General features: G+C 35.7%; 1 protein-coding gene across 1 annotated transcript in view; it reads right to left on the bottom strand.

Moving 5' to 3' along the window:
* GBE1 (1,4-alpha-glucan branching enzyme 1) overlaps window positions 1-15,438 on the bottom strand; it is a 136,272-nt gene that overhangs the window by 82,773 nt on the left and 38,061 nt on the right. Inside the window, exon 3 of the mRNA XM_054270313.1 lies at window positions 12,309-12,421. Coding sequence (XP_054126288.1) covers window positions 12,309-12,421 — 113 coding nt within the window. The remainder of the gene's footprint in view (window positions 1-12,308; window positions 12,422-15,438) is intronic.

Raw genomic sequence — 15,438 nt, 5'->3', positions numbered from 1 at the left:
AGTTTAGATTTAAGTGAAAGAAAATCCTAGGTAAAAATAATCCCTGTATTTTTGATCCTATTATTACAGAAAACACTGCAACAACAGGACAAGTGAGGGGAAAAAAGGAATCCAAGTCTCCAACACAAACTAATACATCCTCCCCAATTAGTTAAAAAACAACAAAAATTGTTAAAGAAGAAAGAAACTGGTATCTCAAAAGAGTTACATTTAAACTGCCCAAATACAGACAGAATGGAAAAATACAAAATAACTGATGTAAAGAACTTGCCACCATCTACATTAACCACCTCTTTGTGTGAAACATGAGATAAAGTAATATATATCAAATTGTATACTACATGGACAACATCATGATTTTTTTTTGTGTGTCTGTGTGCAAAGAGGGAAGCATCTTTAAACAGCAAGCCTGCTTAGAACTACCAAAAAGAGGTTTTTTCCCCCCGTTTCCAGAGTCTCCACGATGGCTTTCCCATTGGAAACTTCTAACACAAGAATGTAGGAAATTCCAAGTCATGCTGAATTTGCTGATATCAACTTTAAAAATAGCTCACCTAAATAGTTTAGGGTTTTTCCCCACCTCCCCTAGTGGTAAACATTCAAAATCCTTGATGTGATCTTTGAATGTCACATGATTCTGGCTTCCAAGTGAGATATAAATACACGTAAATAAATGATCTCACAGAAATAAGTGTCAGGAAGACAGAATGAAAATGTCCTTCAAAACCTGGCATTAAAAAGTCAATTTGCTCTAAAAATGGACATGACACAGACACACAATTTATATAAGTACAACTGCAAAACAACAGAAGTGAAGACCTCAACCTATGCTGTACATCTTTTGAATGCAAAGGTTAAAAATTGATGTTTGGCATATTCATTTTCTATTAAAGGGATGTTAAGTGTATTTTCAAAGTTTCTGTCTGAAGTGTACAGCATCCTAAAGTTTAGCATCCAAAAACAATGTAATAAATGCTGTGGATTTCACAGATGAGAACACCCAATGTCGAAAAAACACAACTTCAAACCTGAGTTGTACAGCATCAGTGCTAGTAAGTGATTAATTCTGAAAAACTTTCAAACCTAAATAAAAACAAATGTATAGCTGCAGTCAGAGAAAACATAACCAATAAAGTCTGGCTTTGAAGATATATAAGAATTGGTGTGCAAAAGTTCTTTCCAATTTTCCAAATGCTGGACTGCTGGAAGACAAAGCAGGACCTGAACTTCACAGTAACATTAGTACAAAAGTGACAATGTGTTCCATGTCTGTCCACTACAGGATAGGAAATTCATGGAATGGGGAGTAGGTAGTAGGATAAAATTAAATATAGGGGTTATGAGTCTGTTTGATGATGTTTGGAACTCTCAAAAGCAGTTTATTACAGTTAAGGGGAAACCATCACTCTGAGGTCAGTCCAGGATCATAAAGAAAATGTAATAACACATAGGAGCAATTCAGAAGCTGAAATAGGTCTCATTTAATGTAATGATTCTGCCAAGGCAGGACAAGTGAGATTGAAAGGCCTTGATTTTTCAGGCATTTGAGACTCTTGGGTATCCCATTATTCTGCCTTTCCAAAATAACCCAGGCCTTTTATATCACCCACAGCACATCCAGCAATTCCTTCTGGATGTCTTGGGGCATTTAAAGGAAAACTCTGCGCTTACAATCAGGCAATTTTCAACCTATTGTGACTCAGGGAAATCTGCTGGCTTTTTATGAACAGGCACCATACATTTTTTCTTGGACAATCTATAATGATAAAAAGTATGAAAGGTTCACAACAAATTTAAAAGATTTGTCACAAATACAAATTCAGATAAAAAGTAAATCCATGTGTAAAAATGGAGCTCAATGTGGCTGTGCTATTGTTATGACAGATGAACCTCTGCAGTAACAGGACACAAACTACCACATTTGAAATTCATGTACGTCTATGAATATCCCTTTTTTCTTTGTGTTTACCTACCTTCATCTTCTCTTCACATCAGCTCCATTTGGCTACCTCAATTCCCAGTGTACACAGAGATCTTCAGAACAGTGTGAGAGGATAATTCAAGAGACAGTTGCAGAAGATCAGACAACTACTCTGCTCAGCAACCACTCCTTTTGCTTTCAGTTCCTGCATCTAATCCATTTAATTTAATTATGATGTGCTTCCATAAGGTGTCTGCCTCTGTTTCCACTAATTAGGAGACAGGTTCAAGCACTAGAACTAAAAAGCCATGCTGCCATTCCTCTCTTTTCAAATATTTTGATTTTAAGTTCTTTAAAAATTTATATAGAAAGTTCTTTAAAAATGTATTTTAAAGAACTTAGACACATTTCTGTTTTTTGAGAGATTTGTTATATAGTGCTTTATCATTTATACTCCAGGTGAGGAAATTAAAATAAAATGAGAACTAAATAACTGATGAATATATGCAAGCCAATAAATTGCTCTGAAACTGTATTATTATTTCATTACTTTAATAGCTTGAAAACACTTAGAATGATTCTTGGTATATGTGGCTTTTAATACAATGATGAAATTAAATTGGCCATCAAACCAACAATAGCTAATAAAATGAGAGAGTGGACTAGCTTTAATATAAATATGGAAATGGAAGTGACTTGTTATATAAGGGCAATAAGCTATTATTTCAGTATTTTACAATCTATAGTATTTCATTAGCTTCAGATCTATTCATTTCTGACACAAAATTATCCAAATACAAAAGCCACAGGAATACAGCTGTAAATATCATTTCATCTCAGTAACATGCATCTGACTTAAAAGCAAATTCAACACAAAACATAAAATATGGGCAGGACAAACTCTTGAAGACTCCCTAGAAAGTTTATATTAGATGCTGTGATAACATAACAAGGTTTTTCCTGCTACATGAAATTTATTAGAAATTTAGCATCAAGGTATTTTTCTCCCTCAGTTTTTCTAAAAGTACATGAAAATGGAAAAAAACTGCTTGACTATGAAGGAGTAGTATTCAAGTAAAAATGTAAACTTATATATTCTACAGAGCATATTAGCATAATGTGCTCTGTAGAATATAAAACTTAACATTTTTACTTTTTTTTCTGTAGATAAATAGGGTAACCAAGAAAAAGCACCACAAATTTCCAAGAATACAAAAGAATGTGACTCAATATACCTAGGACCCATTGGTGCTATAAGGAAACCTGATCTTAGATTTTATTTCATAAATGCTGTTCAAAGACAGGCCCTGCATTCAAAATACCAATACAATCCTGCTATTCTCTTTTTCTTTAAGTTGTACATCCTTTTCTCAGCATCCTCAAGCTGCTCCAGAAACAGAATCCTAGAGTTGTTTATGTTGGAAAAGACCAGGTAGTCCCACAGCTAGCCCAGTACTGTGCTCACCACTAAACCATGTCCCTGAATGCCATATACATGTGTTTCCTTAAACTTCTGAGGATGGCAACTCAATGACTTCTCTGTTCCAATGCATGACCACTCTTTCCTAATACACCTTTTCCAGCACAACTGGAGGAAATGCCCTCTTTGTCCTGTCACTTGTTACCTTGGAGAAGAGACCCATTCCCACCGTGCTACAATCTATTAGCTGAAAGTCCCTCTCCCTGAGCACCCCTGCCTCAAAAGAATTCAATTTTCTTCAATACTCAATATTCATCCTCAAAAAGAATGAATCCTGACTTTAGCACCCAGGATAGACAACATGGTTCTGATGATCTTTTGCCAGTGGGCAGTGTAAACTGAGGCCATTTCATACAGCAAATAAAATCACATCACCCCCTCACAAGCACAGAGGAAACCAGAGAGCAGCTCCTCCCTTTCTACAGGTCAGCACTGGTGTGTGAGAGAAGCACTGGAATCTGGAGGCTGTACTTCAGTATGTTTGGTTCTTAAGGCATAGGACCACAGCAGAACACTTCCTGATAACACAGTGCAACCTGTTGCAGAGCTCAGGACTGGAATCTAGAGCCTCTTGTCTGAAAGTTCAATTTAAAGCAGCTTTAGATAAAAATACAAAAGCCTGATAAAAATTTGGGATCTAACCGCATGGTAAAGAGCATTATTCCATAATTGTCTCCCTTTACCTGATAGATTTTTAGAGGGCAGATAAATTTTTCACTTAAATAGCCTCAGAAATAGAAGGCAAGAAATGAAGAAGCCAACACAGCTCATTAGTGCCTCACTCTTCTTGCTCCTGCACAGCCCTGTAACAAGGCTCAGGAGAGGCAGCAAGGAAATTAATGAATCAGAAGCTCCTCAACACTTCAGCTTCCCCAACTCAGGAGCACCTTCCCAAATCAACCTTCACCCAAACTGCAGGGGCAAGAAGCACAGAAAATGGGAGATCTTTGCAGAACTCAACTTCCCCTGAAAAACTCTACCACATTCTATTCATACTGCTCCAAATAACCAGGAAATCGAGTCTATCTGTCAAGGTGCTTGTAGACTGAAGTTATTTCCTTACAGGGAATTGATCATAAACCTTGAAATGAAATTTTGGAAAGAATGGACAGCATGTTGCTTCTTCCAGGCTGTTCTCCTTCATAAGTTGCAAATTGGTTACACTGGAAACAAAAAGTAATAGAACACTGGTCACATTATTCCTTCCCCCAAGCTTTTATTTTCCTGATCAATTTATGATTACTATCAAAACCGAGTCAGATAATACAAACCAGTTGTCTGGTTTGCTCTTTTTCTTCCTAACTAGTTTCTGGAAAAGAAACCTGCTTAAGGCACAAGCATTAATATCAAATATTGAAAAACATATATTCCTTAGTTATCAGATATAATAGTACTTTTTAGGTGGTTTACATGTTTAACAAAGTTGTGCACACATTCTGTGCCATTCAAAAATCATTGGAGATTTATTTGCTTTGTAAACATATCACAACATTAGCTATTGCAATCTAAACTTATGGATATTAAATATTTGTTCACAATTCTCCCTTTTTTCACCATTCCATCCTCCCTCAAGGAAAAAAAATAAAGTAAGACTAAAATACAATCAAGATATGAAAGAGGCAAACGCCTGTATTCTAAGCCAAGTCATGGAGTCATGCCTTGACTTTCCAAAAGAGGGAGATGCAGCTCCATTTGTGATTTAAGTATTTCAATTGCATTGCAGAACTTCCGAACGTCTTTAACTAGTTTACTAGATCAGATAAAAAAGGAAAGCTTTTGTTCTTTTTTTCTGTTTTTGTGCTCCTGTTAAAAAACTAGAAAAAACTTAAAAAACTAGTAGCAACAAGAAAAAACAAAAACTACTGTATTATCTATTTGAATAAAAAAGTAAATCAAAAAATGGAGTCAGTAGCTTAGTATTAAAAAATATCTACACAGATAAAAATACCATAGGAAAATCAAACTGTCAAAATCCAGGAAACCTTAGGAGAGTTGTTGAAACTGAAAGCAACATCACATAGAAACATTCCCAATTGATTTTAACAGTCAAATGTACAGAAAATACTTCACTTAACCACCCAAGTACAACATAACTGTTAGCTCCACAGGGGTAGAATTATAGGTATGAGGGACAGACAGTTTATTTTCACAAACGGAAAACACACATCTGTCCTAAGGGAAAGCATTAAAACTTTAAAAAAAAACCACAACAACAAAAAAAAAAAAAAAAAAAAGCCAAAAAAAAAACCAAAGGAAAATTGGAATCGCTAGAAAATATAGAATATTTTCCCTCCCTATGACTTAATCAGAAACAAGTTACTATAAGAACAATGATGAAGCTTAAAGACTATAAAAATGTGTATGTATAATATAGAAGCATTCCTGTATGTATTCTGCTAGTCTCTTAGTTAAGAAGCTTGGGGTACGAGAGCATAGTTTGAAAAGTAACCATAATAATAAAGCACACATTACACATACAGCAAGTGTAACTTCTTACAGTGGTTCCAAGCCATGTCAAGTAGAAAAGAAGCTGATGAAGTATGTAATACAGGCACCCAAGCATTAAGCATTACTGATCCTCAACTACAAAGCATTTGTATCTAGGACAACTGCTGCAGAATGCACCCTGCAATTGGGTGGCTGTGCCACACTGCAGAGAATGTCGGGAGCTTTCCCTAGAAAGTGATCCTATCCTCCAAACCAAAACAATTCCCATGACAATCACAGCCATGCTTATATATTCTTAATATGGACTCTCAAATTCTGTTTCAAGACCTCTTCTTCTTTAAGATGTCTCCCTCTTTTCCTCAAGGAAAAAAAAAAAAAACCAACACATTTTGCTTAAATGTTCACCTAATAGTAATTGAAACAATTAGTCTTCTGAATGGATAAACAAAAAGTAAAATATCTTGAAGTATTTTTAAAAATCAAAACCTCCTACTGGAGAATTATGGAACAGGAGAATGAAGCCTGACAAAATAACAGAAAAAGAATATTCTAAAGAACTGAACTCAGTCTGCAACAAAGGCTCCAAAAAACAACAATCCACTGCATTACAGCAGCTCATTGGTGCTACAACCTCTCCTATGAGTCCATGAGGAGTTGCACATTGTTTACTAAATCCAAACAGGCAATGCCAACTAATGAGAAAACAACTCCTCCTCCTGGCAAACCTCCTCTGTGACCCAAAGAAATCTACAATAATTTGTTGAAGGTCATGGCTCACAATCACATGGTGAAACATGAAGGATACTGCTACAAAATTAATGTCCTAATTCCTGTCAGTATGATTTATATCCAGAAATGCATATGGTACACGATTTAAGTCCTGTTCAGTAACTTCAAAATTCCAGGAATACAAGTCTGCTGCTTCTTCCACAGAGGGTATGCACCATGATGCTGCAGAACATTTGTTTCATTCACTGTTCAAATTTGAAAACCTGGTGATTGTGTTTTGGGTTGTTTGTTTGGGTTTTTGGGGGTTTTTTTTGCATCCTACTGACTATTTAAGAAATGATACTCAAGTGATCCTGAACTTGGCAGACTGAGCAAGGATATTCTCTCTTCCCCAAAGCTAAGGTAAAAAGCAGAATAATTAGAAGTGTTTCTGTATGTACATTAAAGGAAATAGCAAACATTTCTTTGGGAATGTTTCCACTGAAATCAAGTTGAGGACCTCTGCTCAGGGTACCCAAGACTCCCTCTGTAAAAGCTATCTGACTGCACATAACCTATCTATAATGACAAAAATCTCCCCAGGAAAGTGTTGGATTTCCCAACATTGGACACTTAAGATCCAGGTAGACAGGGTGCTGGGCCATTGAGACCATGCTTTTGTCAAGAATGGCTGGACCAGAGGATCCTTGAGGTCCCTTCCAACCAAGTATTCTGTTTCTATTTACATTTTACAACCCTGAAAGTCCACCACATCCTTAACACCTCTGTCCCTAGAATCCTAGCCACCAGCCTGCCATTATTAATAGATTTCCTGAGACTTCACATTCTCATTATAAACACGTTTTTGACTGCAGACTGCTTCAGGTGCACGAGACCTGAACTCCACACCAGTCTGGCACTGCTGCTGCACCTCCTGATGAGTGGGGTCAGCTGCAGTACCATCTATTTCATTGGTGACAGTAATTACATTTGATGAATTTTACTAGCGGTGGTTCCCTGACACAGATTAACCTACCTGCTCACCATATTTGATTCTTTTTCAAGGTGTACAAGTTTAACACAGAGCACGCAGATCTACTAGGAAGTATAGGACAGAGTGGTAAAACTGTAAAGATTAAGTTTTAAAACTATTCTTCACAACTAGCTTTCCTCTACCTTTGTAATACAAATGCACTTCAGGTACTTTCAATCATGATTAATAAACTGTTAATGCTCTGACCCAATGTAGTTCTTTCCTTTGTACACTTGAGTATTCAAAAGGGTAATATATTTGGACTGAAAACATATTAAAACCTATCACATTAAAACCTATCACAGTGAATTTACAAGCATTTTGTGCAAACTGATGAAAGGACTGTGTTCTTCATGCCTGCCTTGGTCTTTTACTGGCCTTGGCACCTACAACTCCTGTTCAGCAATCACTGAAACCACTCAAACATGCAAGAGTAGCAGTAGAAAAATATTGTACTAACAAGTACACAGGTTATCAAATCTAATCACCTCATTACAGTACAAGATACTCCCTCAAAAAACTATAGACATCACAATTTAAATACATACTATATATATACACACACACAGACACATGTGAAGAAGAAAAGGATACAGACTTAACAAATAATGGAATGCAGAGCTTTTAAAAAGGTTTCTACCACTTTCTGAGGTGTTCTTTCCAGGAAAAATACATCAACTATATTCCATGAATATTCAAGTGATATTTAGTTGCATATATAGAGTAGTGCACCTATGCAGCACATTGTTAGCTAAAGTGTCAGATGAGTTTTAGACTAAAAAAAATATTGTTCTGGTAATAATTTCAGAAATCACATATCTATTGTCATTATTAGAAGGTCTAACAATGACTTCTATTTTAATATATCCTCTCCAGCTCACAAAAAACAATTAGTGGTTCTGCTATATGGATTCTTTTCCTAATTAATGCTACAGAGCAGCAAGTAGCTCTATCATAATTGCCAATATTTTTCAAGTACTGACCTTGCCATTTTTTCTTATTTAGCTGTGTGAAAATATTTCAGAATTTGACCATTAATTTGGAAATTATTTTCAACTAGGTTTAAATTCTTCAAGGATGCCATTTACCAATTGCTTCCCATTTTCTTTGTTGTTCTTTGGCATTCCTGTAAATAATATTAAGCAAGCTCCCCAGTGCAGATACTCAAATCTCAATTTTACCCAATATTATCCCTAAACTCCATTGACACTACTTGAAAATTAGGATCTTGCCACCTACAGTGAAAACTTAATTTACAGGTACATTTAAGCAGTTGGAAAAATCATTTATAAATAAACAGTCAAAGGACAAAGTGTAACAATGACTAAACTCCTGCATTTATACAACCACACACAATGAGACTTGCTATAAAAGTTCACCTATGACAATTTTTTAAAAAAACTTGCTATGTCCTCTAAAAATTTAATTAAGAACACAAAAAATTAAAGAAACAAAACCAGTCATTTTCTACCACAAAAGGTAAGTACTTGCACCCCAACTGCTACTGCTGTAGAATGACAAACATGCTGATGTTTAAGGAAAACATCTTTCAAACTACCTCATTAGAAATAATGAGAGGTAAAAAGGCTTCTTTTATTAAAGGATAACATTTGGCTTTGGGTTTAAATCTGTGCTCACTTTTGACACCTATCAGAAGCTTAAAAGCCAGCACTACCCTACCATAATAGCAACAATATTTGTTCACTTAACTCAGTCTAAGCTCCCAATAGATTGAGAGAAAGAAAAAAGACACCCTTTCCTAGCAGGTAACCTTATTTTGAAGGTGGATGTCAAAATAGACAAGGGAATCACTCAACTATCATAAGCATCCATCTCTTCACACAGAAAAGTGTCAGAAGATTTACAGCAGGTTTTTTAATTACTCATTTTCTGCAGTGTTTGTATTTACTTATGAGAACACTGCCTGAAGAGCTACAGTAGACAGCCTGCTCCTATTTGAAAACAGGCAAACATTTGACCTCTGCTCCTCATTTATTTTCCCACAAAAATATTTTGTGACCTGATCTAAATTAGTGTCACCGACTACACTCCACCCATTTCCCATTCTGGCTTAGATATTACTTATTTAAAAGAAATGACCTTGTTACCATTTCAGAACTTGGCATTCGCCTGTGTGGAACTGAAGATCAAAACAGAGTAGACAGAAGCCAAAGAAAAGCACCTTCTGGAGGAGACATTTCTTCCCCTAACAGATTAATCACCACAATAATGTCTGAAGTTGACTATTTTAATTTCAGTATTTAAGAATCATACTGGTAAAATGAACTTTTAAAGCTGTAATTCCTTTTGGCTTCTTTCGTAAAGAAGAATGGGAAATACTTTCATTATTCCAAAGATGCCTGTTGCCTGGGTCTAGTGCAGCCACCAGTGCCTGTATATTTCAACATTATCTCTGCAATCTACATGGCAATTTCTATCTGCAAACAACCAATTTTCTCAGCTTCTACATGAACAAAGAACAGCCAAACTGTGCTCCAACACACAAAATACAGACATTTATGAACAATCATAAATGTTTGAACCACATAGCTCAAGGAAAACTTATAGGAAAGCAGAAGCTTTCTCCATCCATTAGCAGAATGGGAGAGGGTAAGATCAGCTGTAGCATAAGGTACATGCCTACCATGTGAATACTCCAAAGCTTTTGTGATAAACCATCTTTGAACTACCTTAACTGGAGACTTTTGTGGTTTTTCCACCATCTGACTACATCACAAGTATACATTGATAAGTGTTGGATTCAGTCCTGAAGGCACTATGGAACAAAAACAAAGTGTCATGAAAAGTTATTACCAAAGCTACAGATGAGGCAGGGAGAAGCTCCATAGGGATGGAGCCATCAATTATGACTACATACACTCACAAATCAAGTTTCTAATTATTTGCTCCTTTTTAAAGGAATATACTCCAAAGGAAATTTGTTTCACAGGCAGTCCTGCTTTGGACAAAGCCTGTTGGATAATAATGAGTTTCACTGACAGCCACATAACTTTGTCTAAAATTGACCATGGAAAGCACAACTAAAGTGACAGGGTAGAAAAGGCCCAAAACCAAAATCTCACATTCTACTCCACCAGTGGGTATCTTCTGGCTTTTCAGAAAACTCAAAGCAACTACAGAAGTACAGCAACTCATCTTGAAAGTAAATCAGTACCAAGTGCAATTCATAGGAATTGCTCATACTAAAAAAATTATGTATAATGCAATCTTCGCTTTATGGAGTTTATATTTGAAAGAAAATGCTGAACAGGAAAAAAAACTATTAAGACCTTACTTCAAAATAAGGAGATATGACCAGTGATTATCTAAGAGGAAAAAAAAAATCATCTTCTATTGCTCCAAAAGCATTTAAGATTCTATGCTTTTTTTGCTATTGTGTTAAAAATTATCAATACTCATAATCATTCACACCTCTAATCTTTACAAAAAGCATAGAATATTCTACAGTAGATGAGTAAAGAGTTTTGTGGATACAACAGGGAAGGTAAATTCAGCAACAATCAAAAAATCTAACCTACTTGCATCTCAAGACCATGGAAAATATTAAATAACCATTTTGCACTCTCATACCTTGCTGCATAATCACTGCATTTCTGAGTTGGAGACAAGTATTTTCTTTCCTGCTCTGTAAAATAAAAACAGCTTTCTTGTCCTTGAATGACTACTCCTAAACTTCAATTTATCCTTATTTATTACTGGGATTATTTCATAAGCCATAACAAAAAGCACAGAGATAAGCACACACACTGAGTAAGCACTTCCAGAGCATTTTTACACCTATCTTTGTTTTAACAGATTTCTTGTTTGCCTAAACAGATTTTCAGCAGAAAAATAAGGATTTTTTTTTTCAGTATTTTAGTTCTGTTGATGGGACCTCTAAAAATGTAGCAGTATTACACAAATGCTCCCAGGTTCTTAATTTTCCTAGTCTATAGGTAATTTCAGTATATCTCTTTCCTTTACTACTTATTACTGCCCTCTATTAGCACCCACTATCTCTGAAACTCAAGCTCTGAGTGCAACAAAGTGCATCTCTGATTTAAATGAATATTCACCTAGAAATCATCAACTCTGCTCTGAGTTAGTTGTCATTAGGTGTATTTGCACTAAGCATACAACTGTGGCATTTAACAGCTCAAAAAAAGTTTTCAGTAATTTCTGGAAGAAAGTATTTTAAGCTCATGGATGCCCACGAAATACAATTGTGTTCAGTTTCACTTAAGCCTTCCACTCAATACTATGAATTCCTAAAGGGTAAGTAAAATTTTTACAAATATGCATGTACCATTAAAGCAACAAAAAAATCACCTGAAAAGCCATGGTTACAAGTATAGCAAAAATTACCAAGATATTGAGATTTTAACAGGATCTTAATAACAGGTAGTTGCATCAAACACAGAAAGATTTTACCTATATATTACTTAATTCTTCTCTTTCAGATTATCAATTTGTAAACTGTTTTACTCTTATGGCATGATGCAATACCCTACAACTACATTTCAGCCACATATGCCTGTTCCCAAAATCTCTTTGTGATGCTTAACGTTTCACTCCTTTAAGTCACTTTGCTCAACTAGATAAACTGATTCTGCTTCTTAGAACAATTAGAAGATGATAAAGTTAGTTACAAGGAAACAAAATGGGCAGTAAGTGAGTAAGAAAGGTTTCAAGAGTTGGAGTAAGTGTAGAACAAGCACCTTTAGCTTTGACCCATGGGGCACAGGAGATTGGCCATCTTCAGGTGGAATGAACAACTCCCACTTGCCATATTCCAGCTTCTTATATGGATGAGAAGATGGATTCCAGCCATCTGCAATACAAGAAATAATACTAAGTGTTCATCTTAAAATGCATCCAGTTACAACACAAACACAGATGGAACTCTGAGTTCCATCTTTCTCAAAATGAACATCAGTGAGAGAGCAGACACAAATACTTTTATGCCTGATACTGGACACACACTCAAAAAGGATAAAATGAAAAGTCACAGTTTTAAGTCTTCAGGAAGATTCATTTGTCATTAAAAAAAAATAACTGAAGCAAGCTGAAATCCCATAGTTGAAGACTTTGTCCTCTTTGATTTACTGAGCACTGGATACGTGCAAGGATGGTCATTATGGCCTGTCCAACTGAACAGACCCCTGCCAAGGCGGTCTGGAGTGTTTGTAAGCACATTCAAGATTAACTCCTCTGAATGGAGTGAAGATATCACTTCTGAACTGGCACATTTCAGCAATGGAGTCATTTCTAGGCTAGAAGGAAATAAAAAGATAAGTTTGAAAATTCCTTTTTTCTTTTTGCCTTGAAACGTCCATTTCACAGATCAAGGCAACAGACTCAAGCTAAATAGGAGCCAGCAAACAAAGAAAACTGAATTACAAAACTTTAAAGTAACACATGCTTATCTTCCTTCATGCTCATCTACTTGCATGCCATGGTTTCACGTAATTAAAAAAAAACAAATAAAAAAAACTAACCCAGAAAAAACAACAAATCAAAACGCACACATAATTGAAACAAGGATAAGCAGCAGGATATTCAGTTTAAGAATATTAACTCAGAGTTGTAGAAAACAACATTGCTACTAAATATATCAGGTTAAAAGCATTTCAATAAAAAAATGGACAGTTACACTGAAGCAGGATCATCACTTTTGCCACCATGGAAATCACAGCAGGGGAGGTAGAGAAATGAAGAAGGTCTACCCATCAACATATGTATTTTCCTAAACATCAATAATCACAAATATTATTTGCAGTGCAACAAAAGGATAATCCTTCCTGGCAACATATGCATGTGTTGCATTTCAGACAAAGACCAGACTGTGTCAAAGTTACTGGCTGCATTTGCACAGCTGTTTGAACCCAAGAACTGCCAATCTTTAGTTAAAGAACACTGAGAGACACAAATTAATCAAGGCCACACAATGCGACAAAAACAACCATGCCAGACAAATATTCTGGTACCTACTCATTTTACAGTGGAGAGTAAAACAGAAATGCAATTAATTCAATATTCTATTTAGATGGTGTTTTAATCATGTTTAAAGTATTTGGATAGTGGAGCTAAATTACATATATTAGCAGAGGGAAAGTATTTACTAAACTATTGCTTAACAGCAGAAGAACTTACATATTAGTAAGAATTAGAATGGTTCCTCTCCCTTGGCTTTACACTGAATTTTCAATCAAGAAAAATAATTAAACAAATACTACTAATATCTGCCAGGACTAACATCAAACAAACAACACCTTGACAATTAAGCAATACTCCTTAATAAAATGTCTAAACTATAAGTGTTTATACAGCAAACTATAGTGTTTGTAAAGTAAAATATAGATGTATTTTTTATTTCCGGGCATGGTGAAAAAGATGTAGAAAACAGCACTTGAAAAAAAGTTTTTGGTTTTTTTTTTTTTTAATTATAAGCAGCTAGACTATCTCAAATAAACATTCCAGGCAAAAATGAGAAAACAGAATAAAGAAGTTAAGAAGTTGCAAGAAGTTTGCTTTAAGAACAGGTTAGGATTTATGATAGTCCAGACTCAACTTGGGGGACTTACTCTAAATTCTTTCCATCTTCTTCTGCCCCCAGATATTCGACCATCTTCATGGCTTCTCATCAAACTCTTTCCAACAGAGCTACACCTCTTGATTCACACAAACTGAACCACACATGCCAGGTGATAAATACTGAGCAAAATTAAAAGTTACAGCAAAAAAGTCTTAGGCCCAATTTTTATAAAACTCACCCAGAGAAACCTACATGGAGTTAATCACGTTGACCAAAACCACTGCATTCTTGCAGTATTAAAAAAGATTCTCTGACCTCCACTAAAACCATGTCTTTCATTCTTCAGAGAGGGAATGGTTACATGTCTCTACCTATTTAAATATTTCTGCTCTCCGCAGACAGATTTGATAATTCTGCCAAAGTTGCCTGAACTTTCCCCTTCACCTGCCAGCAATGCCAGATGCTCCTGTTGATCCCTCCTGTTCCCAGCCACAGTCCATGACTGCAAGCCTGTGGCTCATGATTTAAAAATAAATGCAAAGCAATACCCATCTGCCCCAGATGGTCCTACTTAAACCCACTGTTTACTAATTACCCCTGGAGAGGAGCTCACTTAGAAAGATTATAACAGAAAACATTGCTTTGTATTAATGCCAGAGGCATAAAGAACACCCTGAAAACTGAATATTCCTTTCAAAGAGAGAGTGGCTCATGCTTATCTCAGTTTTACTGCTTGGTTTTCTGATTTTTCAGCAAAACTTAGCCCAAAATGCCTGAGGGAAGAAAAAAAAAAAAAAACTCAACTAACCAACAAGTGATTAGTAGAGTATTATGAAGATGAAAAACTAGAAGTCAAAAGAAATATCTTAGTTTGAGAACAGACTTCAAAGATTCTGCCAACAACTACAAACAGGAAAAAGCTGAGGAGATTACCAGCAGAAGTTCAAATAATCAGCTTGAACAGGTATTGGGGGAAAAGCACACCATCACAGAATACTCATAAGCCATAAACAAAGACAAAAGCTTTTGCACAAAAGTTCAAGCCTCAGCTATTGCTTAATCCAACACAGAAGACATCTTTGATAGCCTGATACTTTGTTTTGTCTCATCTCTGGGATTATATCTTCCAATCCCAGGCAATTATTAAAACACTACATCCTACCTCAACAACAGAGGGCACAAGGGAACTTCTTGCTCAAAACTACACCCTTAGCATGCCAAAGAATCGTGAACTGAGCTTTTATGTAGAACAGAATTCAAATGGGTTCTACCATTTGTGACAAAAAAATCAATTTAAATGCATATTGCTAGCT

Source organism: Melozone crissalis, unplaced genomic scaffold (assembly GCF_028551555.1).
Source record: "Melozone crissalis strain CALT ecotype California unplaced genomic scaffold, PUWL_Pcris_2 ptg000009l_1, whole genome shotgun sequence".
NCBI classification, from domain to species: Eukaryota; Metazoa; Chordata; class Aves; order Passeriformes; family Passerellidae; genus Melozone; species Melozone crissalis.
Note: the sequence above shows the minus strand (reverse complement) of the source record. Positions and strands in the feature narration are given on the sequence as shown.